At 38.3% G+C, this 27,519-nt stretch overlaps 2 protein-coding genes across 3 annotated transcripts in view; one reads left to right on the top strand and one right to left on the bottom strand.

Moving 5' to 3' along the window:
- Positions 1-6,635: 6,635 nt before the first annotated feature.
- On the top strand, positions 6,636-10,013 carry DYNLT1 (dynein light chain Tctex-type 1; the record flags this gene model as incomplete). Of its 2 annotated transcripts, XM_079532515.1 has the most annotated exons (5): positions 6,636-6,662; positions 7,917-7,958; positions 9,062-9,185; positions 9,403-9,480; positions 9,811-10,013. In XM_079532515.1, 5 exons carry the CDS (start codon positions 6,636-6,638, stop codon positions 9,879-9,881), a joined length of 342 nt encoding a protein of 113 aa, XP_079388641.1. In that variant the 3' UTR covers positions 9,882-10,013. The 2 variants fall into 2 exon arrangements, with proteins under 2 accessions (XP_079388641.1, XP_079388642.1); XM_079532516.1 differs by lacking the exon at positions 7,917-7,958.
- A 4,616-nt stretch (positions 10,014-14,629) lies between these two features.
- TMEM181 (transmembrane protein 181) overlaps positions 14,630-27,519 on the bottom strand; it is a gene marked incomplete at both ends in the record, with an annotated part of 29,670 nt that continues 16,780 nt past the window's right edge. Inside the window, 14 exon segments of the mRNA XM_079532600.1 lie at positions 14,630-14,708; positions 15,678-15,744; positions 18,030-18,111; positions 18,695-18,700; positions 18,703-18,784; positions 19,445-19,496; positions 19,591-19,693; positions 20,314-20,371; positions 21,791-21,882; positions 22,497-22,627; positions 23,330-23,429; positions 24,360-24,440; positions 26,363-26,482; positions 27,055-27,173. Of these exon segments, the coding sequence (XP_079388726.1) occupies positions 14,630-14,708; positions 15,678-15,744; positions 18,030-18,111; positions 18,695-18,700; positions 18,703-18,784; positions 19,445-19,496; positions 19,591-19,693; positions 20,314-20,371; positions 21,791-21,882; positions 22,497-22,627; positions 23,330-23,429; positions 24,360-24,440; positions 26,363-26,482; positions 27,055-27,173 (1,172 nt within the window).

The raw sequence follows: 27,519 nt of genomic DNA, 5'->3' as shown, positions 1-27,519 counted from the left end.
TTTCCCCAAATTTCACAACTGCTGACTTACTGGTCTACCACATCCAGAACAATGGCTACTACGTTAGAGAATATAATGGGGCTCTTCAGAGATCTGAGTGTTTATCAAGTGTTGCCTGTCTTCTTACTCCATTGGTGATAGGTTTTGCTGCGTCACACTCTTGAAGAAAAAAATAACTGTGTCTGTCTTCACACAAGGCATCATTTAAGTGTCTCTGCTATCCAGGGAATATGAACACGGTAATATGAACAAGCAAGGTCACAGCAGCCTTGACTTTTTCACATCAAAGAACTTGCTCTTTGCAGAGTGGTTCCAAAAGGGATGAGAGCTTTCAGCAAGGTCCCGGGTATGGCTTCAACTGCCACCAGGTGGAGGGAGAATTCACTGACAGCCAGCATAAAGGATCTGGGAGAATGGTTAGCTTCACTTGGTCTTACAGATTTGGAATTTCAGGATCTAGAGAGAAAAATAATGTTTTATTATCCCTTCTCCTCACTTCTTTAAGTGATTTCAATAGTATGAGTGAACATTCTGGAGAACACATTTTGCTATACTCAAGACCTTTTATGCACAAATTCAGATACAAAAGAGATTTTAAGACAGCCTCATTCTTCAGAAAGCCTCAACATAACACACTCTGCAATGAATCTCCATGTTTTTCAGACAGTGCAAAACAACCAGCAAGGAAGCCCAAGTCAGTTTCTAGCACAGGTCCCATGACAGGACGAGTTATACTGGTTGAGATGAATCCTCCTTTCTAATCTCATCTTGCTGAGCGGACAAATTAACACAAGCCTATAAGAAAGATGGGAAAGATCCTTTAAGAGTCACTTCTATCAATAACCTGACTTCTGTTAAGCTTAGATAAGACATTTGTCACACAATAATGACATTATCTTTGTTAATACACATGAACACCAGAATGTTAAGACACGTATTATTTGCAGCTCAGTGCACTAACCATTTTTGCACCAAACATGATATAACTGTACAAATATATGAGAGCTATAAAAATTAAAACAGATTCACAAATGTATTTTGGATATATTCTTTGATCTTCATTTCTGTAAAACTCCTACCTAAATATAACAAAATTTTAATGTAGCAAAGTAGAAAGTTATTCTTGAATCCAATGTAGCTAACATGCTATATTCAGCTTTAATATTACTGTGTAGTGCTTATTATAGCAAATGTAAGTGCGTTCCACTTACAAAACACCAAGTACTAAAGATGCATATGTGAAAACAGGTCAAGTGTTTCCAACATCACGTGAACTAAATACACTCATAATTTCTATTAGGGCAGAAGGGGAAAACCTCACTGAAGCAGTTAGAGATATTTCACTGACACATCTCAGCTGAGAATGCAACCAAATGGAACATTGTTTTAAGCTATTACGAGAGTGTTCAGGTTAAAAGAAAAACCTTCAGCTGTACGAGTGACAATGAATTTCTGAAGTCACAGGGAATTAGCTGACATACAGCTTGCCACAACTGAACTAAAGAATGTCACACAAGCAAAAAATGCAGGTACTAACTTCTAAACATAAACAGCACGCGTTCCATTGTTTTATTTTTTTTTTTTCACAACACTCTTCAACAGACACCAAGAGGACAAAGCATTTCACAGAAGAGTTAAAAAAAGAAAAATAGACTGGCTTCCTGTGGAAACAAAAGAGACAGAGATAGGCATAATCATGTTTTATTTCCTCAGCAAGTGCAATTTCACAGGATATTACTCAGTTCAAACCTAAAAAGCAATTTTTCAACATGCTGTTTTCAAAGGCCCCTGCTCAAAGGTCCCTCACCTGCTTTAATCTTTCTCCTCAAGGATATGACCAAGGATTGACTGACTGATGCTCAGAGCCTTTGGTGCTGTTTAAGTCAATACAACCTGAAAGAGCAATCAGTACAAACTCAGGGAGCTCTGTGTTATATACGGGATAGTGAAACAGCCATTAGAACATCCAAAAACTGGAATTCCTGGAAGTTTATAGAAAGCCCTAAGGCTGGCGTATTTACACTGTCATCAGAACATCCTGCTGAAACATCAGAATAAGCATGCAAATTCATGACCGCCATTGGTAGGGGGAACATCAAACAAAACTGCTCCAGTGATCTTAATGAAAATACAAAAGTGTCTTACTGAGCTCCTAAGAACACCCCAGTGTGCATCAGTTACAAGGAGCAACATCTGCTTTTAAGACAGACAGCATTAGTCACTGCTTCGTATCCCTTCCAAGCTCTTTAATAAAGGACCAACTCCTTCCCCACAGAAAAGGAGAAGGCCTTCCATATTTCAAGTCTATACTGGGAAATGGATTTCAAATGACATCTTTACAAGAAAAACTATAGAAATAATTAAGGGCACACAGAATCTTTCATATTTCTTGAAAAGCTATATTTTCAGCTGCTCAAGCCTCTGCAAATCTAAATGGCACAAGGGAAGGAATAGTTTGGAGTCTTCCTTCTTACCACACTGTCATTCCCACAGCTACGCTCTCCAGGAGGAACAGCAAGATTCCTCAAAAAGACTTACGACCTCAGTCCATCGGTGATACCGTAACCATCAATCTCTCACACCAGCTGGTCTATTGCTACTCTTCAAATTCCATTCACAGTAATAGATCTTTTAAGCACTGAATCGCCTGCCAGCAGCAGAGAACCAAAAGGGGCTAGGATCATCTTCTGACACCAAAAAGCAGAACAGATGTACTGCAGAGAGAAGTGCCAGGGGCCCTGTGTCTAACAGCACTGTGCAGACAAAAAGCCTCCCTGGCTCTCACTGCTAGGCAAGATCATCATGTGCTACACAGAATAAAGATGAAATCCAGCATAGAACCAGGAGTTCTGCAAGTACTGCAATTATTTTTTTAATCTTCGTGAAGATTTAACCTCAGGTACCCATTACTTTCCATCAGATTTTTTGCACTTAAAAAGATAATTTAAAACCTCCTGTATTAATGGAGCCCTTCTGAACGGAATTATTCTTGTGCCTCGCAACAGATTTGAGTCCTTAAACATTTCCAGGAAGCATTTAAGGTGGACTGAGAAGCTCACCACCAGTGTAAAAGAAGAGCTTTTCTAACACTGAAGCTGTTTGCACTACATTTGTTTTTTAATAGCATTTGTGTTGCATTTACCATGCAAGGAGGGTCATTACAGGAAAAAACAACTTAAAACCTCCACCGATGCTCTACTTTCATATTTACCCATCAAATCTATCCATCTTACACAGTCAGCCAAACTCACAAAACCAAGCACCTTCTGCGTAAAACCAAAAGTAACAGCAACCTGGTGAGTAAATAGCATGATACTTCTCCCTCCTCAGCATAAAGCTCATACATTTTTTCCCCACACATTATTTTAAATAACATACTTAAGAAAATCTAGCAGCAGGCAGATTGTAGGATAGCTTTCTGATAAAAGCGTGACAGTCTACCCTAAAGGAGATCAGAGAACCAACACGGTCACATCTTAAGAGAAGGCGGCGTGCATGCATACAGTGTAATCTCAGAAGACCTTGCTTTTTTCTTTAAAATCATGATAAAATAGTACACAGCTGAAACATAATCAAAAGGCCTACACAACACTAGTTACAGTTTGCAAGAAGTAGTGTATTTTACACAATTTTAAGCTTACAAATGCTTGACCTAGCAAGCCACTTCCTCTCAAAGCAATTTTATATTGATGTATTATTGATCTTCCTTCAGATTCTTCAGCATTAGTGAAATAAAGATAACTAAATAAGTACAGCTAAAATGATCTTCTCAAGCTAAAGGCTTCACTGACCTGAGATAGTTGGATAATTTTGTTAATTTACCCAAAAGTAGATGTCTACCTGTAGCTAAGACACAGATTGAAGAGGGTCAGAATAAAGATTGTCATCACAAAAGTTACTGGAACATGCCGCTGTTTTACGTTTTGTAGATACCATGCATTTATTCTTAATCAAGACCATTTCAAGTGTTATTTCATACAACAGTTCAATTTTCACATCCTTATATTAAACTATTAACTTGTAAGGTGCATACAATACGTATATATTACCAGACCTATGTCTTGCGATTTTAATAATCCCACCTCAACAGCTAATGTAAAAAGACGGTATTTTAAGTTACAATTGTGGAATTCCCACAAAGCCTTTACAGTCAAAACAATGCCATCTCAGTAAGCAAAAATGCATTCCTTTATGTAGCGCCATACAGAACAGTTATAAAAAAGAAAAGCTGTCCTTACCTTTTCAAAGGAAGACATGTGGAAGCAAACTGCTTTAAGAGATGAGTAGCACTCCTGCTATTTACTTATCTTCCCTGAAAGAAAATCAGTAGTTGCCCTCCACCAAAATTAGACTACAGTACGTACACAAGAGCATCCTCAAAACAGAAGCAATCAAAGAGTTCCAGTGTTGTAACAGTTTTTGCAGTCTCTAGTTTTGTCACCAGCAACAATTAATCAAAGAGAAGTTAGTCATCTTTCTAACATCAAGACTTAGCACAACAGAAAACAAAAGTTGACTGATAACAGCAAAATAGACTTGGTCTCCAAGCCACACACAGGAAGAGAAGTAGTTTTGAGTTCCACGTAATTTCTTCTTCTGATACCATAGATGTGAAAATACTAACCCCAATGTCCCCAGAGCTCACACAGAAAACACTGCTCATATCATAGGCAGTTCTTTCTCCATAACAAAATACTCAGCTCTGAATGGCAAATCAATTAATACAAGCAAACAGAGAAAAGCAGACAGATCAAAATAATTTGTTTTTACAGATCTAGTAAAAACAGCAAATCAGTCTGCCTACAATAAATAAACCTGATTTAAGTTAAAAGGTAGAGTTCTATTTGGATTAGATATCTCAGTTCACTCTATTACAGAAACAAGCACAAGCACTGAAGTTTCAAATTGAATCTAATTTATTTAAAAGTCTGGAAATTTGCCTGGAAAGCCCTTTTTTATAGACTAACTCTATCAGATAAACCATATATGGACTACAGAAACACTACTTAGCATCCCGAGTGTTAGAAGAAATACTGGTTTTAGTTAAAATTAAATCAAGCACTGCAATTCTACTCACGTGGCAGAATGAATCCACTTGCAATCTTGTAAACTACTGGCATTTAGTAGGTTCAAGTATTTCCACCTGTGCTCATGGAGCCTAATTACGTTCAACTGTATTGCTCAAGAGACAGCAACAGCTAGCAAGGCATAGAGCTAAGCCAAACAAAGAATGCATGGATAATCTGAGCCTTCATTTTGAGCAAAACTTTAACTAAATAAAATAAACCACGGAGTGTAATTACACTCATCAGTAGGAGGCTCATTAAGCCAGGCTGGAGGAACAAAGCCATGAAGCTACACCTAAGGCTAGCATCAATACACCTACCAGAGCAGGGCAAAAATAATTATCTAAATTGCTCTTGGAGACTTCCACTGAGGAGAACTTTGTGACCCACCTTTAGAAATCTCTTTCATGCTTTGTTATCCCCATTGCTGGATCTCTGCTGGCTGAGAGGAGGAGGTTGGGTTCATCCTGAGATGCTGGTCAGAAGCAGCAGGAGATGGGGTCTGACATAGGTTTGGGATACAGAGCAGAGGCACACCCCAGAGACAAGCCTGCAGCAGAGGGCACAGCTGCTGCAATCAGTGCAGCTGAAACCCACCTGTGCCCTCAGGGCCTCAAGACTACAACTCCTAACCTGCATGCATAGGGCAAATGATTCCTGCTACAGCATAGGCCTTTGCCCCCAGAGTTATTCTCATGGGTATCATTGGTAATCTGAGCAACATACAACTGCACAAACACCAATCTAAAAATTGAGAAGAAAAAAAAATACAGCTTTTAAACTCATTTAGGCACTAAAAATAATTAGATCAGATTAAAACCATGAGAACGTCCCTTAAATCTTCCCTGGTTTTGTGTTGTGTTGTGTTTGTTTTTTTTTTTTCTCCAGTTCCTGAACATACACAGCACACTCAGGCCTTCTTTTAAGCCTTGTTTCTAAAACCAGGGTTCTGAATGCCTTTGTCAGGTCAGGACCTTTAGGGTGGTGACACACTGGAACAGGTTGCCCAAGGAGGTTGTGGATGCCCCTTCCCTGCAGGCATTCAAGGCCAGGCTGGACGCAGCTCTGGGCAGCCTGCTCTGGTGTTTGGTGACCCTGCATGCACATAGCAGGGGGGTTGAAACCAGATGAGCATTGTGGCCCTTTTCAACTCAGGCCATTCTATGATTCTGTGAGTCATTCTATACGATCTCTCCGATCAGATTTGAACGCCAACCACCCGCTACGAGCACGAACACCACAGCAGTCTCCCCGCCCAGACATCGTGCGGTCGCTATGGAAACCGCGCCACCTTGGGGGCGCAGAATCCAACCAGCCGGTAGCCGCGGCTGACGCAGCTCTCCCCGTTGCTACGCGCCCGAGACGCACAACACGCGCCGCGCAAGCCAGAATAGTGCGCCAGACTGCGCGGCTCTCCAACGCGGACCGGCGCCAGACGCGCAGGCGCAGAGCTGACTAACGTAGCGAGGGGGAGCAGGAAACGGCCGCGCATGCGCAGTGCGAGGCGCGTGGTGGAGAGTGGGGCGGTGCCGGGGCAGTTTTTACGGCGTGAGGGGCCGCGGCGGGACGATGGACGACTTCCAGGCGGGGGAGGAGGTAACGTCCGCGGGTAGAGTGGTGTCAGGGTTGCTCCGGCGTCTTCTTTCTGGAGGCTGCGGGTCGGTGGAAGGTCTCGCGTTCACCCCTCGGAACGCCCCGGGCCGCTGGGTAGCCCCTGGGGCTGGGCTGGGGCTGGGCGCTGCCGGCGGAGTCTGTGGGCTGGGCAGTGTCGGGCGGGAGCGGGAGCGGGGCTCATTGCTGTGCGCTTGCAGTGCTGCTCCTGCGGAAGGCCGGCGTGACAACTCGCTGCATTGTTCTTGAGCAAGTCCGCTGTGACTGTGTCAGACAATAGCAGAGCGGCTGTAGGGATGGAGGTGTGTCGGGTAGGCGCTGCTTTGTTCTGGATGCTGTGCTGTGTAGGTGGGGTTGCCCCTCGTTTTGTCTCTACCTGCTGGAGCTTGAGAGAGGGCTGAAGGCGGTAGGAAATACAGACACTATCACAGAATCACAGAATGGCCAGGGTTGGAAGGGACCTGAAGGATCATGAATCTCCAATCCCCCAGCCACATGCAGGCCACCAACTTCCCCATTCAATGCAAGACCAGGCTGCCCATGGCCCCATCCAACCTGGCCTTGAGCACCTCCAGGGATGGGACATCCACAGCCTCTCTGGGCAGCCTGTTCCAGCACCTCACCATTTTCATAGTAAAGAAATTCCTCCTGAAATCCAACCTGAATCTTCCCTCCCTCAACTTACAACCATTTCCTCTTGTTCTGCAGTTATGTACCCTTTCAAAGAGTAGATTTCCCTTTTGGTTTCCAAACAGCAGCTTTCTTTATATCCCCAGCTGAAACCGTCATGACAGCTCCTCCTTGAGCTGTGAATCGATGCTTGGTCTGCATGAGTGCTCTGAAGATGTCGGTTTCATTCAACTGTAAGCCATGTCTGCACGCTGAGGCTGTTTGCAGCCTGCTCTGTGAGCCACGGACATTAATGCTTACTGTAAAATGGGCTTATATGTGGACAGATACGCTGCATGCATTATTTTGCGATGCTTTCAAATTAAAATTTGGGAGCTTTAACTCAATGTCTGTGCTGGTTTGTTACTTTTGATTACTTCGCGAGAATGTTCCCTTGACTGGGTTCGGGGAGCTTGAGTAATGACGAGCTATGTCAGACTGCATCTGGCTCACAAGAAACCTGCCAAGCATAAATTAAGCTCCTAGTTTATTTCCTTAACAATGTTTGAACTGTGTACATAGAAATGTGCTCATTGATGATTTAAAGTTCTCTTTTTTTTTTTTTTGTAGACATCTTTTGTTGTTGATGAAGTCAGTAACATCATTAAAGAAGTAAGCTAACACTCTCACTTTGATATGGAAGTATGCTATGTTGTGTGCTAAAAACCATTCAAGCAAATCTGTTGTCAGGAATTCTGTTACACAACAGTTAGGCTATTATTGAGGCATAGGTAATCATGGATTTATTTAACTGTTGTTTAAGTGGAGATGATACCTAGCCTTAGTTGTGACATGTGTTACAACTTAAAAAGATAATGAAAATAACTTCATATATTTCTTTCTGGTTGCAGTGTATCCCTAATTAGAATTTCTAGATGGATGCTGTATGTTAAAAGCTGTCAGACAGATGTTATATTTCATAAACATGCAACATTTCATATAGATCATCTTCATATGCATGTTACTGTGTCCTTGTGAGATGCTTTTCCTCCAGAATGAAGTTAGTTTGAAATGATTGAACTAATTCTTGTTGCTAGGAAACTAATCCTTGTTGCTAAGAAGAGGTTTGTTTTTTGTGTCCAGTTCCTCTCACAGGGTAGGCATGTCTATAAATGGGGTGGGCATGCTCTGCTACACAGTCCTGTCTCAGCTGAATCTGAACTGCTTTTGTAGTTACTTCTTGAACAGTTTCTGCCAGAAAAATGCAGTGATATAAAATGTGCAACTTTAATGTAGTTTTATTTGTGTCTTAAAGGAGAAGCTTTCCTCGTAAGTAAACGAGATTGCTTGACTAACGGCTTCTGCTCTATTAGTCAGCAAAAATTACATGAGTCTTTTGTTTTGATTTTGGTCTTTGTTCCCAAAAATGACTGCTGAAAACTCTATATGTTATTTCTACAGATTAATATCTGTGAATGAACTGTTGTTCTGTGTGTTTTTTCAGGACTGTTCAAATGTGAGACCCTTATCATAACTCAGACTCTGGGAAATTGGGATAGGAATTATGCATGAAGAATAAAGATAGCACAAAATGATTATAATTTGTGTCAGCTTCAAACTCTGTTGCATCTTAAAACGCTTCCAACAATCCTGAATAGTATTTAGGTCTACTACTGTGCGTGTGCTGCTGTCTCATCCTCAGTGTTCTGTGTTCAGATGAGTTAATGGCATCTTTGTAGACTGACAGCAGTGTAACTTGTGTTTGTTGCCCACAGGCCATTGAAAGTGCAATAGGTGGCAATGCCTACCAGCACAGCAAGGTGAACCAGTGGACAACAAGTGTGGTGGAACAATCTCTAAGCCAGCTCACCAAGCTGGGGAAACCTTTCAAGTATATTGGTGAGCTCAACTTTCTGTTTTCTGATAAAGCTGGTACAGTGACACACTGATGGAATTTAACAAAAGACAGTTTAGCAGGAACCATGTCTTTTAAGTACTTGTAAGCACACACGTCTGTTTGTATGTGTATGTATATACATGTACTATAGTGAGCATAAATGTAGCTAAATATCAGCGATAGCAATACATTAATAAAAGCTTTTCTACTGACAAACAGTGACCTGTGTGATTATGCAGAAGAATGGTGCTGGGCTACATACAGCAAGCTCTTGCTTCTGGGACAACTCCAGTGATGGTAAGGAGCAACACTGCTGGATGCTTCAGCTTGCAACTTTAATACTATTCCTCCTGAAACTAAGCAGCATAGGTTTTTTTGTTGTTGTTGTTTCTGTTTTTTTTTTAGATTTGAGTGCTGTAGTTTTGGAGTAATAGCACAATTTTGTATTTTTTTCCACGCTGCTGTGATTCTGACTCATAAATGGTAACATGGGATGCTCAGCTGTTGTGAAAGCTTCATTCATAATGTTCTTAAGCAATGGATAAGCATGCACACAGAAGCATGTATTTTAATATTAAGTCACTGTAACTTTCTTCTGTCTCTGAAAGCTTTGTTTTGTATTTGTAGGAACCTGCACCGTGAGATGGGAGAATAAGACCATGTACTGTATTGTCAGTGCCTTTGGACTCGCAATATGATTGCCTTGGAATCAGTCGGACTTCAGTTCTTTTCTACTCTGGCACTTGATTCCATCTCTGCTCAAACTGTGAATGCACTCAACAACTTCCAGTTTTAATGTACCTTCTTCTGTAACTTTTTTCAAATGTGAAAACATGCTGTTACATGGTTTGTGTTTGTATTTTTAGTATTGTACCAGTGTTACCACACTGTCTTAAAACTTCAAGAACTTCTCTTTAAGGTGCTAATACTGAAATCTGCTGCAGCGTAAACATGTTCTCTAGATTTCTTTTTTAAAACCAAACTAAAGAAGACACCAACTTTCACACTTTGTACTCTTGGTTAGCATTAAATTATTGAAATTCATAACTAGTCCTGTGACCTGTTTAAAGTTAAGCCTGCTGGAATTTCTTGCAGTTCCACTTCTGTTACCTCTCTTCAGTCTAGTTTAGACACACATCAGGTGACTCACTTGAACATATTCCAAGAAAATCAAACATCTATGGGAAAGTAACTTAGGTCCCCAAACAATGCACCTGTTTAATCTGCTTATACTGCACTTCAGACACAGACGAGTAACAGAAATAAATGTCCTCATTTAAAAAAGGTAAGTTTTTTGCATTCTGGAAGTGCTAGCACTGGAAGTATTAGCAAGCTCTACTTAAGAAGTCGCTTACTGATGTATTTAGTATGTTAAGTCTTAAAACCTCTATACTTATTTTTCTGATCAAATGACAATGAATTCTGATATACTATCACCTATAATGCTGCTGGTGAACGTGCTGTCTTGTGAACACTTTATAAATGAGAAAGACAGTTGACTAATTATGAAAGTGTGAGAGAGATGCATTTCCTTATAGTTAGGAAACTATATGAAGTTTCAGAATCTCAGGCTGTCTCCAAACAAATCACCACAATTCCCTGGTTACTGTGTGCAAACAAAACCTCCTAGATCCAATCCAAGTAACCAAGTTTAAATACACACAAAATACACAAGAAGTGAAGAGGGTAGGTAATAATGCAGTGGAAGCAAAATAAAACCAAGATACAACATAAAGATATAAAACTTTATTATGAACATATTTAACAATGACTATGCACATGAAGTCTTCCAAGAAACTCAATACTCAACTTTTGCTTGAAGTGGTATTTTTTGGTTTGTACTTAAGACTAGAATGAAGCTTTCCAACATAACAGATAATTTGCTGTCCTTAATACAACCTCTAAACACAATATTTAACATGTCCCCATGCACGCTTTGTCAAAGCAGCATTTAGTTTACAGCTTCTTATTAAACAGAGCATTTATCTTACACATTTTATACCATTTTGGTACACAAATACTCCATATTTTAGCTTCATTTTACATATTTACAAACCTCTGAAAAAATTTACAGTAATGCAGAGTTTCTTACTGGCATACGCAAAAGGAAGTGGGCAAAAACTAGGTGACTGAATACAAAGTTGTCTTTTGGCTCAGAGATAAATTGAAGTCTTTTCTAGCTTAAAACATCCTTCATTACTTTTTTTTTTTTTTTAACCAAATTAGCTCCATAGGTCTCCTGGAATTCCTTACTCATGTTGAACTTTATGCTACTTATTCTTTGCCGGTCCCAGGAAAGTTTCCAACCGCTCCTAACACCAACTCCATCTAAAGCACACGCTTCAGAAAACAACTGCTGTGAACGGGTTCATACTCAACTATAACTGATTCCCTGAAAGTCCCATCTTAATCACAATGGACATGGAAGTCATGCAGTTGTTTACTAGCAAGCATCTCCTAGAGAGCAGCAGTGCTACATCTGTGCTATCTCTTTTATTTTCCAAGCTCCAGAAGGGCATGAAATATTGAAGTATTTTTAACAAAAAGAAAGCCTAACGTGGCTTCTTATCCAGATGTCTTGTTTTATCCTTAGGTTACAGTACACTACTTGATGATCAATTTATGCCACCTACTCCCAAGCTGTTTGCAATCCAGATTGTAATATTCCTCAAATACTATCTCCGATAAGGAGAGTGAAGCTGAGATATCTTGCTAGCAGATCTGCTTCACTTTTTCACTTATGAACAGTATTTGCTATGACAGTTCTCCAGTCAAGCTTACTATTACACTCTAGCACTTCTGAAATACTGAACTATTTTATATGGCAAACACTGCTTAAGACAATCTCTAAAGAAATTAAATTACTTCTGTAGTGGGACACTTAACTTGAAGCACCTATTTTGCTATCTCAGCTTTCCTATTTTCATTTCAAATGTAGTCATGTGGGAAAGTTAAGGTATACAGTGGCAAGTGAAACAGGCCGAGAACAGCTTTGAAAGAATACCACATTTTCCGAATTAGATTTAAAATATTTTTAGGCAATGAAATCTAAAGCATGACACTCTACTTCAGGTTTGACTATAACAACCAGCTCAGACTGTGATAAGAAACAGTACACTTTGCACATTTCTCAAATCAAGTATTTTGTCAATTTGGAACAACAGAATTAAACAATATGACAGTCAAAGAGATTTCAATAGGCAAGGATCTGAATTTTTGAAAACCTAATTCCTGTACTCACTCCAGTGCAAGTGGAAGGGACCTGGGGTACACAACAAATGTCCAGTTGGCTTTGGAGTCTAACTGTGCAAATTCAAACAACTGTAAGCCCCAAGAAAATCACATAGAGGATAATAAAAATAAGATTGGGCTCATCTCTTTTAGGTTAAAAACCTCACCCCCTATACTTGTTAAAAAATTCTAAAAGAAAATGCTGAAAATATGGCTTCCTAGAGTTCACTAACAAAAAAACCCAAAAAAACCCCAAAAAACTATGTAATGTTTCCCTGTATGTTCTTCTAAATGGACACCAATTAACAAGAAAATTAAAATCTGTCTCTCTCTCTCTCTCCCCTGCCTTCTTCCCAGCCCCCCTCTCACTTTGTTTCCTTGCTTTAGCCTCACAATAGTGCTTTGGCTTCTAACAAACAGTAACGGTACACAATGCTGTAAATTCCAAATATCCTCAAAAATTACACATTATACAGACACACAAAGTCTTACCACGCTAACAGAGTGTCTCTAACAGAGTGCAGATTTAAATCTGCACTATTTTGTATTTGCAACCACCTGAAGCAGTTCCTTTGATCATCTGTAAGTAAACTGTTACTTTGTGAAGTCTCCCAATCTCCCCTTAATGCTCTTGAACAGCTACATGGAGGTTATTGTGCTGCAATAACCTAAACCAGCTGTAGAAATGCAGAATAAATCTATGCCCCCCCCATGTGATTCAGTAAGTTTAGTACAACTTCATTGCACTGCTCTGCTTAGACTGGGTCTGTCGTAAGCATGATTTACTAGTGTAAGCCAGCACCATTTTCTGCCTAATATATCTTTTCCACAGCAGCCGGGCAGAGAAATGTTACAAAAGTACATTACAGTTAGGAATCTATTTCTTAAAAAAAGAAGAGACTGGTCAAGTCCTTGAAAATTCAGAAGTAGTTGGAAACAAACAGCATCCAGATAAATATAGAGCTGAGCAGTACTGTGGAAGAAAAACAGCTTTTAAAAAGAGAAGCAGCATCATTGTATGAGGAATACTGCATTCCTATATAACTGTTCCAGCACATACTGGAATAAAGAATCATAAAATGTATGGGTGAAAATTTCAAGCAGTACTGCTGGCAACTGTGGTATGACAGAGAAGTTGAGCTATGCACAGAACGTGCTCAAAAGCTGTTAAGCAACTTCAAGGCATAAGCACCTGTAATTGTTCCCAGAAAGCATAAGAACTGCCAATAAATACAACTTCATGAAAAAGTCTGATGTAGAAAAAGCATCTACAATGAAATGTTTGGAAATACGAAGTGGAACTTTATACTGTATTCTTTTAAGCGTAACAATCTCCTCCAGAACACACACACACAAAAGTTCTGACCTCCTTCGGAGGTTTACTTCTGCCTAAATATTTTCTATTTAAAGGGCTATTGAAAACAACAACAATAACAAAACAAACAGTTTTGCTGGGGTGGTAAAGCATGTTATGAAACCTGTATCATACAAATAACTTTGGACCACAGCCCATTTTTGCTCACTAGAACCTATTTGCACATATCCCATGCTTATAACATATCTGGTAAATCCATTTAAATGGAGTTAAAACAATGGTTTGAAGTCTATACAACCTCGTAGAAGGAGGAATGGGAAGCTTTTGATTTTCTGCATTTCCAAGAAATAATATTAAAAAAAAAAAAACAGAGGCAGGAGAAAGAACCTTAAAGCACATCGATCCCTGCCTCCAGTCTAAATGACTAAGGTAGAAAAATGAGAGGGAAAAGAGGCACTTCATACAGCAGCGAACAACAGAAAAGGAGCTAGAAAAAATGCAAGAGGTTTAAGATGCTGTGCTCTACATAATCCTAAGGGGAGGGGAAACAACAACAAGCCACCAAGCAGCAAAGAAGCAATTTTAAGATCCGTACGTAACCTGTGACACCTCAAAATGGACACAGACTTAAATATTAGTCCAGAGACATCCTGCCAACAGGCATTTTGTAAGACGCGTATAAATTTTGGTTTCCTTGAGTTCCCACCACAACCTTTTCAAGCATTCTTTTTTTTTCAGCTTTACCTTTGTAAACAGAAACAGAAGCAGAATGTCCTTCCTGGAATTCCATGTTCAGATGACAGCAGACTGTAAGTAAGCCAAGGAAGTGGTCCATCTAGGAAAACTTCAAAACTGCTTTAATTCCATCTGAACAAGTCTGTCTGTATCAAAATCACTCCATCAGTCACTGTCTGATTCTTCTTTAAACTTGGCTCTAATAGCTTGGCCATTCTGAAGTGGCATTTCTTCATAGTCACTCCTGTGAAACAGGCATTTTTTTGAGAACTTCTGAACGTAATAATCAGTAAGTCTAAAATAGGAAAGTTCTAAAATACAACGAGGCATCAAATTGTTACTTGAGTAAAAAGTTTGTATTTTTGTATTTCTTTCGCTTCCTTCTGGGGTTATGAAAAATACGTACGACTTCTCTCCAGAGGCTGATATACAATAAAGATTACTGCAGTAGCTACAAACCACTACTGACAAGGATTAGCATGCAAGCAAGCTGGCACTACCGCTGGTCCACTATTCATCTAACTAAATGAAGGCAACCCACTTCAGGCTGCACGCAGCTACTCTAGCACAGGCTTGTTCAGGTTACTGCAGTATTAAACCATTCCCACTGGTCAGCCCTTTGGTGCCTCTGCTTAAAAGGTGAAAATAACAAGGGCAGATAACCAGTTTGTTCAGCATCTAGCACAGGAAAGCCTGACCCAGTTAAGTTTTCATCTGCTACTGTAGTTTAAATGTTACATAAACTCACACAAGTCCTGGAAGTTTTGCTACATTTGGTTATTGCTATTTTGATAAGTGATGGACACTTCACATGGACAATTATCCCTCTCTGTAGCATTTCTGTATGAGTCACCCCCTAGCTGACTAAACTTGATTCCTCCAATCTTTCCCAATTTGAAAGGAATTCCTCTCCATTCACATACCTTTCTGTCTTCATTGCATGTCCTATCCTATCCTAAATACTAACTTACCCATTTGTGTCAGAGCCTTCGCAATTCCTTTGAGAAACCAAAAAGAAAAGAAAACCAAAATAATCAAAATAACACCCATTCTCATTGTATTTGTTTCCGAATAAGCTACTTCTTTTACACAGGCAGTCTACTTTCACTAATAATCTACAAAGTCTTCAGTTACAGTTATTTAGTTAAGATGGAAAAGAATATTACAAAAAACAACACGCCAAAAACAGCCCATACGTATTTTATAGTCTTACCCATAAATCACATCATCATCTGAGTCGTTCAGCATAGAAAAAGCAGGATTGTCCTTCAACTGTGATTCTGGAAAAATACAAACAAGGGTTAATTTAGCACATTACATTTAGAAACACAGCTGCACTTTTACTCCAACACTGAAGCAACACACCCAAAACTTAGAAGGCAATCATGACAACAACTTGACAAAACTATATCCAAGAATTCTTTCCTTTAAATTCTCCACCCTTCAGCCCACATCATCACGGTGTTCTTATAATTTTAAGAAACAACATAATGTTCTCTTCATATTTTCAGATATATACGTCCCAGGTTGTATAAGCAGACTTCCTCCCTTGTTCAGTTTCATGCCATACCGTTTTTATTTACAAATAGTTAAGTCATACATTATCATTGTGATTATTCAAATGTTCATACTTTTTTCAAAAGCATAGGCTTCAAGACCTTGTTTGTTCCAAGTTTTGAATGTAGCAGACCAAAGTTGTAAATTAACAACTAGCTGGCTCTTTCCCACCCTTGTAATAGATGAAGGAAGGACTTGTAACTTCATTGTGAGACAAAAGGAAGATACATACTTTCTATTGGCTATTTATGACAAATCTCTCTTTCCTGTTTTTAAACCATTGATTTCTGTACTACCTGTTGCTGATAGCTGCTGTTTTAAATTATATGCAATAGAGTCCAATCCATCAATTTGCCAAAAGCATCTTCTTTTCTAGCAGGTTTTTACTTTGTAACTTGTGTAAATTAATACTTCTTGCAACCTTTTATCCTCACCTCACCATTTGTCTTGTCTTTCATAACAAAAAACAGCATCTTTCTGCAACAGTACAATCAATCTTAAATCTAAAAAGTTTAGAGAAAGCGCCCAGCTTCAGAATCTCGTGCCTTCTAACCCCACAACTCCCAGTAATTTTAAACTCAACGCTTAAAGCAGAGAATACACTCTATATAAACATGCTTTACAGAATCTTTATCTGTTAGATAGGAATAATGCTTTACAATCACTATGAGAGTCAGATCATATCCTATACTTAGGAAAGCAAAAAAAGCGCCACAGATTTAATCCTTTGCCTCCCCTTTAAATGGGCTCTGTGAACTCCTCTCCCCACAGCAAGCCCCTCCAGATTCCCCAAGATCCCCCCCAAGTTAGAGAGCAGCTTAATTCCTACATTTCTATCAGCCTGTTTTCCATATTTCAGTCAAGTTTGCCAGCACGTAAATATATTAACTTTATCATTATAATAAAGTATGAGTAAAGTACTCTTGCTCTTTAAGCGCTGCCTGTGAGTCAGCTCAAAAGTTAGAGCAGTATTTGCAAACACATTGACTATAACGTCAATCAGAAAAAAGGTGTAAGAATTCAGGTCAAGTCTATTAGTTGTAACTATTTTAGTATTCCCTCATATTTCCAATACTAAATTACTCAGGAACAGCACAGCTTCTGTTAGTGTAAAGCAAATAGAAATTAATGAGACAAGAAAATACGTAAGGACATTACACAGCATGTTCTAATTTTATGCCAACTCTTGTCATCTACGTTTGCCAGATGACTGAGGTTCAATAAGACCAAGTGCACAGTGCTGCATTTGGGTCAGGACAATCCCAGGTATTCATAAAACTGGGGGAAGATCTCCTTGAGAGTAGCCCTGCGGAGAAGGATTTAGGGGTCCCTGATGGACAAGAAGCTGGACATGCATCAACAGAGTGAGCTTGGAGCCTGGAAGACCAACTGTGTTCTGGACTGCATTAAAAAAGGGTGGCCAGCAGGGAGAGGAAGGTGATTGTCCCTCTCTTCTCAGCTCTTGCGAGGCCCAATCTAGAATACTGCATCCAGGCCTGAGGCCCCAGTACAGGAAGGATGTGGAGCTCTTGGAGTGGGTCCCAAGGAGGGCCACAAAGATGATCAGAAGGCTGGAGCACCTCTCCTGTGAGGAAAGGTTAAGGGAACTGGGCTTGTTTAGCTTGGAGAAGAGAAGGCTCAAGGGAGACCACATTGTGGCCTTCCAATATTTGAAGGGAGAGTATAAACAGGAGGGGGAACGGCTGTTTACGAGGATGGATAGTGATAGGACAAGGGGGAATGGTTTTAAACTGAGACAGGGGAGGTTTAGGTTAGATATTAGGAGGAAGTTGTTCACCCAGAGGGTGGTGACGCACTGGAACAGGTTGCCCAAAGAGGCTGTGGATGCCCCATCCTGGAGGCATTCAAGACCAGGCTGGATGTGGCTCTGGGCAGCCTGGTCTGGTGGTTGGTGACCTGCACATAGAAGGGGGGTTGAAACTCTATGATCATTGTGGTCCTTTTCAACCCTGGCCATTCTATGATGCTACAAATTGCTTACACTTACCATACAGCGCATTCTTTGAGGGGGAATAGACGAAGGCTAATGTGTAGAGATAGAAGTTCAATAAACCATAAAATGATAAGAATTCTGCTGGTAGAAAGCGTCAAGGATTTTTCTCAATATAGCTCCACTCACATAAACTTTGGAAATGAGATTCAAAACATATGTAAGCTGCTCCAACAGAAAGAATTTTTGTCACAATAAAGTTTGAGAGCATGAATGGATGAACAATTGGCTTTTGTATTTTTAGATTAACTGACAACTAGTATACTCAAGCTGTTTCTAAGTAAAGTTCTAACTGAAGACAAATCTTCAATTTTAAAGTAATATTTGCTGAGAAAAGTTCTTCTGTTCAGTAGTGAAGCACATGGTAAAATTGAATATTTCTGATTTCACCACTAAAACAAAGCCTGGGCTTTCATTCCTTTTGAAGAGTAGCAAACGCAGCTGTGGTTTACTTGATATAAACAAATTAGACTGAAACTGTCTCAGCTCATAATCTTTACAAACAGCTACTAGAAAATAGTGACATGATGCTTTATCAATTTTGATCAGGGTTTCAAAAGTCCACCTAAAAGTCAAAATACTCAGTCCTTAGGTAAATCATCTTTAAGTACTTCCTAAGGAAAACCAGATTAATATTCCCAGTTGAGCAGCATCACAACACAAGGATATAATTCTGATAATGAGTTGACAGCTCAGCAACAAAGTTGTCCTGTAGAACTTGTGCTCCAAAGCGTAAATAGAGTATAACAATGCTGTGGGGAAAAAAAAAAAGTAATGGCATATAGGTATAATGAGCCTTTAAAATGCAAAATTTAAGTGCAAGCTTGATAGAGTAGTATACTAAAAAAGTAATTACGTTCAAGTGCTGTTTATTTGAAGACACATTTTGTTTTCATATTTCTAAATTAATAATTATTATTTTGTGATTTAAATTCAGCAGTCAATCTAATAAAGGAAAAAAAAAAACCAAAAAACAATGGTCTATTTTTGTCATATTTCACCCACTAAAGACAATCCAAAAGCCAACAGCAATTTAAAATAATTGCTTGGAGTGGGGGACAGATATAAACAAAGTAAAAGTAATTCTAAACCTCTGCTTTACAGAATGCAGCTTACGAAACTCCAAAAGAGATCAACAGTGCACTGCAAGCTACTCAGCAATACAAAATATATCTCCTGCTAAGTCTTCCAGTGCATTGTGGCAGTAATGGAAATACAAAACTGTCTATAAAAACCTTAAGAAAGGGCTCCAAAAATTATGAATTGATTACCAAGCAAAATATATATACAAAAAAAAACCAACTTATCTCTCAGTTTCACTGAGTATATTACAAAAAAAAATAACCTTTTCTTTCAAGACTTTATATATTTAAAAATTCAAGTACTGAGAAATGTTCTCTGAAAAGCCTTACCTAATGATGAGCACTACGAAGGTTAATGCAGTCAAGAATTTCAACCTGAGATCTGATAAAGATTGAGAAAAATTATTATTAGAGAATTTACACCTACATCTAGGAGAAGACAGCCTGCTTAGAGAAGAACCAAAAGAAATACTTACCAACATAAGGCATGTTACGGAGTTCGGAACATGCTCTCACTATCAGGAACAGAAGGTAGAGAATATATGTGGTTGCCACCACAAGGAAGAAGATTTTCATTCCCTATATAAAGAATATTATTTAAGAAAGTTTGGTCTATTCCTGCTTTCTTCAGTTGTACCCTGCAACAGAAACTGTTGATTTCCAAAACACAGTACAGAATGGTGCATTTATTCAGGGAAAGTATGAAAGGAAGTACAAAATGAGGATGCATATGTCAAGGTACACTTTTTTTTTTTTTTTTTTAAAAACAAACATATTTCCTGAGAATTATACAGGAAACCATATAAATTATATCTTCCTCTCCAGTAAGGAAGTTTTAAATTTTCTAGTACAGAGGACCTTGGGAAGAGTCAAGATATACAAAACTGACTTAAGAAGCTTAAAAAAAAAAAAAAATCATCTTTTGGTTCCCACAGTCATGAGTCCCTGACAAAACATGTAGTGTCGAGTCTCCAGATACCCAAGATTATTGCAAGACTGTTCTCATTGGGTTGGAGTTCAATATAGCCTACATGTGATCTGAAGCAAAATGGAAAGTACCCTAGTAGTCCAAGCAAGATCACCAGGTCAACAATTTTCTAAACTGTTAGATTTCAATGGAAATCTGAGAGCAAATGTCCTTCATTGTATTGCCTAACTACATTTGACAACTTAAGATCAAAGAAATATTTCGGACTTACCTGGAAATTACCTGTGTCAACTCTGTATTGATATGTAGGATCATGGACTTCATTAACACTAGAAAAAATTCAAAATGAAAAATCAGTACGTATAACACTACAAAATACAAGGTCAAAAACAATACACAGACCAGGAAATCTACTAACAAAGAAAGCGTTTAAAGTTACTACACAAAGATTAGAACTGAAGATCCTGGCTGTAGAAATCAGTGCAATGCCAGTGATTTCAAAGACAATTTACATGACATCCTTTTCCTTTCTAAATCCCATTTTTCAAGGAATATGGATGATTTTGGTAGCCAGTATGTCCAGACTCCCTACTTGTGCGCAGAGAAGAACTACTGAGCAGGTGAAGGGACTAGGAAACAAGACTTATGAGGAGTAGCTGAGAGAATATGGATTGTTTAGTCTGCAGGAGGCTGAGGGGGACCTCACCGCTCTCTACAACAGCCTGAAATGAGATTGCAGCAGGGAGGGTGTTGGGATCTTTTCTCAGGTAACAAATGATAGGAGGTGAGGCAACAGCTTCAAGATGCACCAGTAGAGGTTTAATCAGACATCAGGAAGAATTTATTCAAGGAAAAGGTAGTAAAACACTACAATTGGCTGCCCAGGGAATGGTGGAGTCCCCATTTCCAGAAGTATTGAGATATGTAGGGTTTGGTAGTGGGACAGTGTAGTTCGGGTTGACAGTTAGACTTCATGATCTTAGAGTCTTTTCCAAGCTGGATGATTCTTTTATTCTATTTTTATCTTTATAGGAAATGTGTAATTCTGTAAACTCCTACAGGCCTTCATGATTTACTGTTTCAGTCTCATCTTTGGTGATAAGAATGATACCCAAATAACAGCTGTTTAAACCTTTACTTCATACAAATTCTGCTGATAAAACATTAAAACCAACATTCCCTGCAATTGCACCACTTTCAAAAATGTGCAATGGCAAGAAATATATACTGAGAAATAAAGTGACAGACAAGCAATTGAGAGTAAAATGCTTAAGAGATTTAAAAACGTGTCAAAACTGACAAAGTTTTCTGCGTGGAGTATTGACACCTTCACGTAAGTGACTGAAACAGTGAGAAAGAAGAAAAACACTGAACTCATCAACTCAGTCTTGAGAAGCATGGCTTGGCTAAGATCTGTTAATACCAATTGGGCAGGTTGAAGAGTTTTGTTAAACTGTGGTAACAGAGCAACTGATGCTTCAAATACTGAAAAAGCTAATGGGAAGAGTGCGTTGGAGGGAGTCCTAACATACTGACATATTGACTTCTAGTTCTTACTCTAATTTATAAAATTATGTACTACTAAATTGTCCATGAAGAATTCTGCTTTCAAATCAGTCACATTTTGCAAAACAAAATATAATTTCAACTCCACTTCTATGGCACAAAGAGGAAGAAGACATAAACAAACTTCCCACTCCAAAGCAATTTCAGTTCATAACTTGTGCATTACGTCTTAAGTTACTCACGTTTGCCATACTCCTAACGTAACAGAGGCAAGCCACAATAGTCCAACAATAAGGAATTTGGGCAGATAGAAGGTTAAGCACTTCCTTTCTCCCTGTTGATAAAACAATAGCATGGTCAAGGAGAGAACCCACATTTGAGATTTGAATCCATCGTGGCAGAATAAAATAACCTTTCCTTTGTTTCATTTGATGAATTAGATTAAGAAAAACCACCTTCAGTATTTTTAACTTCTACAGCTGATTGCAGAATACAAAAAAAAAAAAAAAGATACAAAATTGTATCATTTGCATTAAAGTTAAGATACAGAAGATTTGGGGCATGCTGCTTTTCAGGTCCCGCATATTTCACTGATACTGAAATGATAGGAATCTGCCCCAGAATTCACATTTCCTTTATGCAATATTATAAAGTGGTTTTAAAAATGAACCGCCATCACAAACAACAACAAAACCCTTCAAGCAAGAACAACAGTACCATCATTCCAAAGCTTTGAGCAGACTGTCTCCATTTATCTTATTTAGGTGTGGTAATCTCAATGCATTCTACTTCACCACAAAACATTTTAATTCTGTTTCTTACATTGTACTTTAAGATGAAAATGCCACTTAGTTTTTAATTAAGTTTTAAATTTGTCACCTTTTGAGATAACTGAATAAACAAGTACTGTCTTCTCAGTAAGCATGCTAGATATGGTTGTACCCCTACCTGTACCCTTATTCCATGGTAGACACAAAGCCAGAACAATAACAGCGCACACAGAAACAGTGATTGGAATAGGTCATCCAGCATTCCAGGAAACCAACTGTTCACCAGAAAAGAAAGGGGGAAAAATGGGTCTGTAACAAAAGAAAAGAAGTTAAGCGGGGGGAAAAAGAACAGTCTTTTATTAAAAATAAGTTGAATTCATCTTGAGAAGAGAAAGATTTTAAAATTACATCACTAAATGAAATTGGAGTTTGTTCTACCTTACAATAACTTGCAAAGAAAATGGCACCTTCAGCTGCAATTGACTGTAAAACTACGCAAATATGTAATTGCCAACATTTCTGAAAGACTTTGTGTTTTAACAGACCTTCCGCTAAACCACTTTTCTAGGTGATGAACCTCAGAATACCTGAAAGACAAACATTCTTTCAGTACTGCTAGAAAGTGTTAGAAATTGAGGTCATTTACAAGACTTCTGTTTATACAACACAGCTTCTGTTTTAATACAGCACGAGCATATGAAAAATACAGAAGCAAGGCTTATCAGACAAATACAGAAACTACTTTTACATGTGAAAGGGTCAGCATGGTTGCAGCCTCCTACTGCAGTCAATTTTAAATGGAGTTGAGGGAAAAGAACAAAGCCTACCTATTGATTATAACTTTGAATTTGCCACGTTTTAGAAGGGTTGTTCTTTTTTTTATAAATTAGTTTTCTGAAGCCTTATAGACAGCTGCTTGTAAGTTCAAGGCCAAAACTGAGCATTTTCTCTCTTTTTCTTTCTTTAAAAAAAAAAAAAAAAAAGATAGTTTATAAAAAAAAAAACCAGTACCGTTGTAAAGCAGGAGGAGAGGAAGGAGGATAGACATCCATTTCTGTTCAATACCCCAGTCTCTCATGGAGAATTTTCGTAGAGAATGTGCAAACAGACACTAAAAACATACAAAAAAATTTAGAAGGAAAAAATAGCCTACATAGCAACATACAGCACATTGCAAACACCACTTTGCAAGGCCTTTGACACTGATAACACAGTGAAACGGGAGTCTTGTTCCTCCTTTACCAATAACCTTGTTAGCTAACCTCAACACAAATTACTCTCAAACTGAAAAGGAAGCCAGAAAAAAAAAGGCTGCCTAGTTACTGGTCACACAATACAACTTCCACTTAAAGTCACTTATTAAAAAAATACATATCCAGATCCTATACAACATTCACAGTTCATTAGTGAGTGATCTCACACATGGGAAAGAAATGCTATGAAAGTAGCTAAGTATTTTTAAATCTTACTTTGAGAATTTTGCTTTTTTATTGTTCTACTGTTTTACTTTCCCCCCAGACATTTCTGTTCCAGGGGCATAACTGTGAAGTGATAGATAATGTAAATCACAGAGTAATTTAGGTTGTCAGGGACATGTGCAAGTCATCTGGTCCACCTTCCCACTCAAGACAGCGATGACTCTAAAGTTCATATTCAAGGTCATATTCAATTGAGTTTTACTCATTTTCAAAGACAGAGAACAAAGGCTGTCTGGGCATCCTATTCTAATGTCTGAGCCCACTGAACAAGCCATCTTATTTTTCTAGGATCTAATCAGAATTTTTTGTTTGAAGAAAACGTCTCTCCTAAATTCAAAAATCAGTGTAAAAAAAAAAAAAAAAAAAGACAAGTTTCTCCCATTTATTCTTAATGTTCCACAACGCCACTTGTAACTACATAAAAGCAGCAAGTAAATGAGTATTTTAGAAACTTTATTAACACCCATTCAACAATTTCTCAACTTGACAGCCTGGGGCTAAGTTCTACTAAATAAAGCACTACCATGCAGCATTACCCAAAAACACTGAAGCAATAATCTTACCGTGACCATAAAGGTGAGAACTACAAAGACAAATCGGAACCAGATTTCCACTTGTGAAAACGTTGGATTGTACGTCTTCCACTACAAGAAAACACAAGAAAAATGTTTTTAGAGAGGTCACACAACATCAATAATTAACATCCTTTGAAGATATTCAAAAGTTTTCCAGCTTTTCAAAATGTGATGGTATAACCAAATTCCCCCATGTCACTATGGAAATACAAAGATACATTCACAGGCACTGTCTTTCACGTTAAAGCTTGCTTCAGGTGAAGAAAAAGAAACTACCCAACGAAAAGATAACCAAAGCAGACTAGTATCTTTGCTCCTCCTTTACCCTGCCACTTTGTAACACAGTCATTGTGCTGTCACACATCAAACTATTTCTTCGAAATCAGCAAGGAGAATCCTTTTTGATCTCTCTCACGTTCAAAATTTGAACTTCAATAATCGACTAACTTCTGTTTATTACCAAGGTCAAATACATAAACTGATCATGAAAATGTTGATAAGGTACAGCTGTGTTTTCTGTAACGAGCTTGTTTTCTTAAAGCTTGTTCTTTTTTCAGAAGTGAGACTCAAGAGAAGAATAAATGAGCTAACCAGATACATAAAAGTATTTTTAAGATTAAGGAAAAAAGCTGCCTTAGTGCTCTAATTATTAGATGGGCAGAAATACTCATTATAACATGTCATTTTGCATGAACACTGTTGAGAAATTTCTCTTATCTGGCCTGCTTCTCTTCAGAAGCTAGTTCTGAAATGTATGCACCACGTATGCTCTGCCCATCTGACAAGAAGCTTTACCTTTCAATGGATTTAACCTACCTGTAAAAAATAATAAAAAAAAAAAGACAAAAAGACAAGATAGAGGTTTAAGTGCAAACGTAGAATGAAAATTTTATGTGGAGGATCCTCATCTACAAAAGAATTTGTTATGTTAACTGAAAACACCACAATGCACTGTATTAACAAAATACACTGGTATGTTCACTTGCTACGGGAAAGCAGAGCCTCTGGATTGGGTTTTTGGTTGTTTGCATGAAGGAAAGCCTGCAAAGCAAGACGATAAACCGTAGAACTATAAACGCACCAATGCCTCACCCTGCTTGAAATCCACAACTAAGCCAACACTTTGTTTTTTTCTTTTTCTTCCCCTACAACTTATTTTTAACGATGCACTTTATAAATTAGAATACATCAAATATGAAGATTCAGGAAGCTCATTTAGTATATATAAGCCACTTCTGCTTTACCGTAAACTTTCCTTTTCTGCCTGCTCTGACACACATAATGTTACATACAGGCAGAACAACATAATAACTAGTATTATAAGTTCAGTTTAGCTCCATCTTCTCCTAATGCAAATGTTTCTAAACCTCTTTTTGGAGTGATTCAACACACTTTTAACTGGTTTATTAACAACCTTAAGTACTGTAACTTGCCCAGTTCATTTTGCTAGGAACTGCAAATTTCACTGCTTATTTCACTCAGAAAAAAAAACTACAACAATTTTTTCTTCCTCATAAGTAGGGTCAAACAATTTTTTCCCATTTGCCTTTGTGTCTCAAATCTTTCAGGCCAGCACATTTGTAGAGCTTAAAAAAAATCCTGCTAATTCACACACCTCCTGGAAAGGCTTAAAAAAAAAAAAAAAAAAAAAAAAGCAGTTTAGAAAGGCAAGATCTCTATGTGAAAATGCAGAAAACTGTATGTTCTAGTCTCGCTTGTCTACCATTAAATACCTTCTAGGAATTACACTAAAATTATCCGTCCCTGAAAACAGCAATAGAAGTTCTGAAAGAAAATGCTTTCCCTATGAAGATAAATATTGCTCCAGAACACTAATAACACAAATACTACAACTCTGAAACCAGCAGAGACAGAAAGCTTTATTACAATGCACCTTTATATTTCACGTTCAAAAATAAAGTAACTTTTTATTACAACTAAAGCAGACTGCTCCAGAGACCTCTTTTGCTAGAATAAAACTTTATACTTACTGTGAAAGTAATATTCTGTATTGCATACGTTAACTTATTTAGATCTTCAAAACTAACAAATATGTTGTACTGAGTGTAGTTCAGGTAGCCCAGGTGAGCAACAATGATTTCACTGCATTTCTGTGAACACATACAGGGAAGAGTAATATTTAAAAACCTTCAATTTATTCTACAAAACTCACTGGTAATATAACTTGTTTCTGAGGACGTAGATATGGATGATGCTTATTACACATCTTATCAACAAGCAAACTTCTCGTGAAAGAACTTCAGCTATTTCTTCCTCAAGGATTTCATTCTGGATAAACTGTTTCAGATATCCTTAAACTCAGAACTTTATAACTGAAGGTTTCACTAGGAACTTCTTGTGTGGGAAGATTTCCCCTCCCCCTTCAAGCACACAAGCTAGCTACTTTCAATCAAATGCTCTTCTAGTTGCTGTATAAGAATTTCTCTCTCCTCTAGAGCTCAATACCTGTTTTACTGTTCAAATGTTCCTTCCCACTGTACTGTTAATCTGTTTAATCAGCACACTTTGCTGGCAGAAAGCTCCAACAAAAAAAGAAAAAAAGGGGTCTTTTTGAGGTAGTAAATACAAGCCACAGAAAAAAACAAACTAGCAATGCAATGGAGCATGCACACAAATATATGTAAAAGTACTGCAGCAGAGTTTTCTTCAAGCAGACACATACCTGTGCACAATTGAGCAACCGTGTCCGGTTGTGAACTTGATTATTAACGTAGGGGGTGCTTCCATCCTTCACCACTCCAAGCACTTTGACTGTCATAGTAACGTTCTTTTTGAGTGATACTGTAATTGAGGGAGAAAATGTTAAGCTATTGCTGGACACAGAAGTAACATCTTAAAAAGAGATATCCAGAAGTACTTAGTTATACTTTACAGGAATAAGGTTCAATTATATTAATTTCAAAACAAATAAGCAAGAAAACCCCTTCATTTATATATTCTGTCATGAAGTCACACAGCCCTTGTACTGAATCCTAATATGTTAAGAATTCTTAATCACAGTATTTCTCTTGTATGTACAGGGAAACTTGACTGCACAGTTAGTAATATTACGACTTAAACATCTAATTTCTCCCTGGACAGACACAGACTCTCTACACACTGCAGTTTTTATAGAAATAACTCCCAA

Source organism: Tetrao urogallus, assembly GCF_951394365.1.
Source record: "Tetrao urogallus genome assembly, chromosome: 2".
Taxonomy (NCBI): domain Eukaryota; kingdom Metazoa; phylum Chordata; class Aves; order Galliformes; family Phasianidae; genus Tetrao; species Tetrao urogallus.
This window is presented reverse-complemented; position numbering and strand designations above follow the sequence as displayed.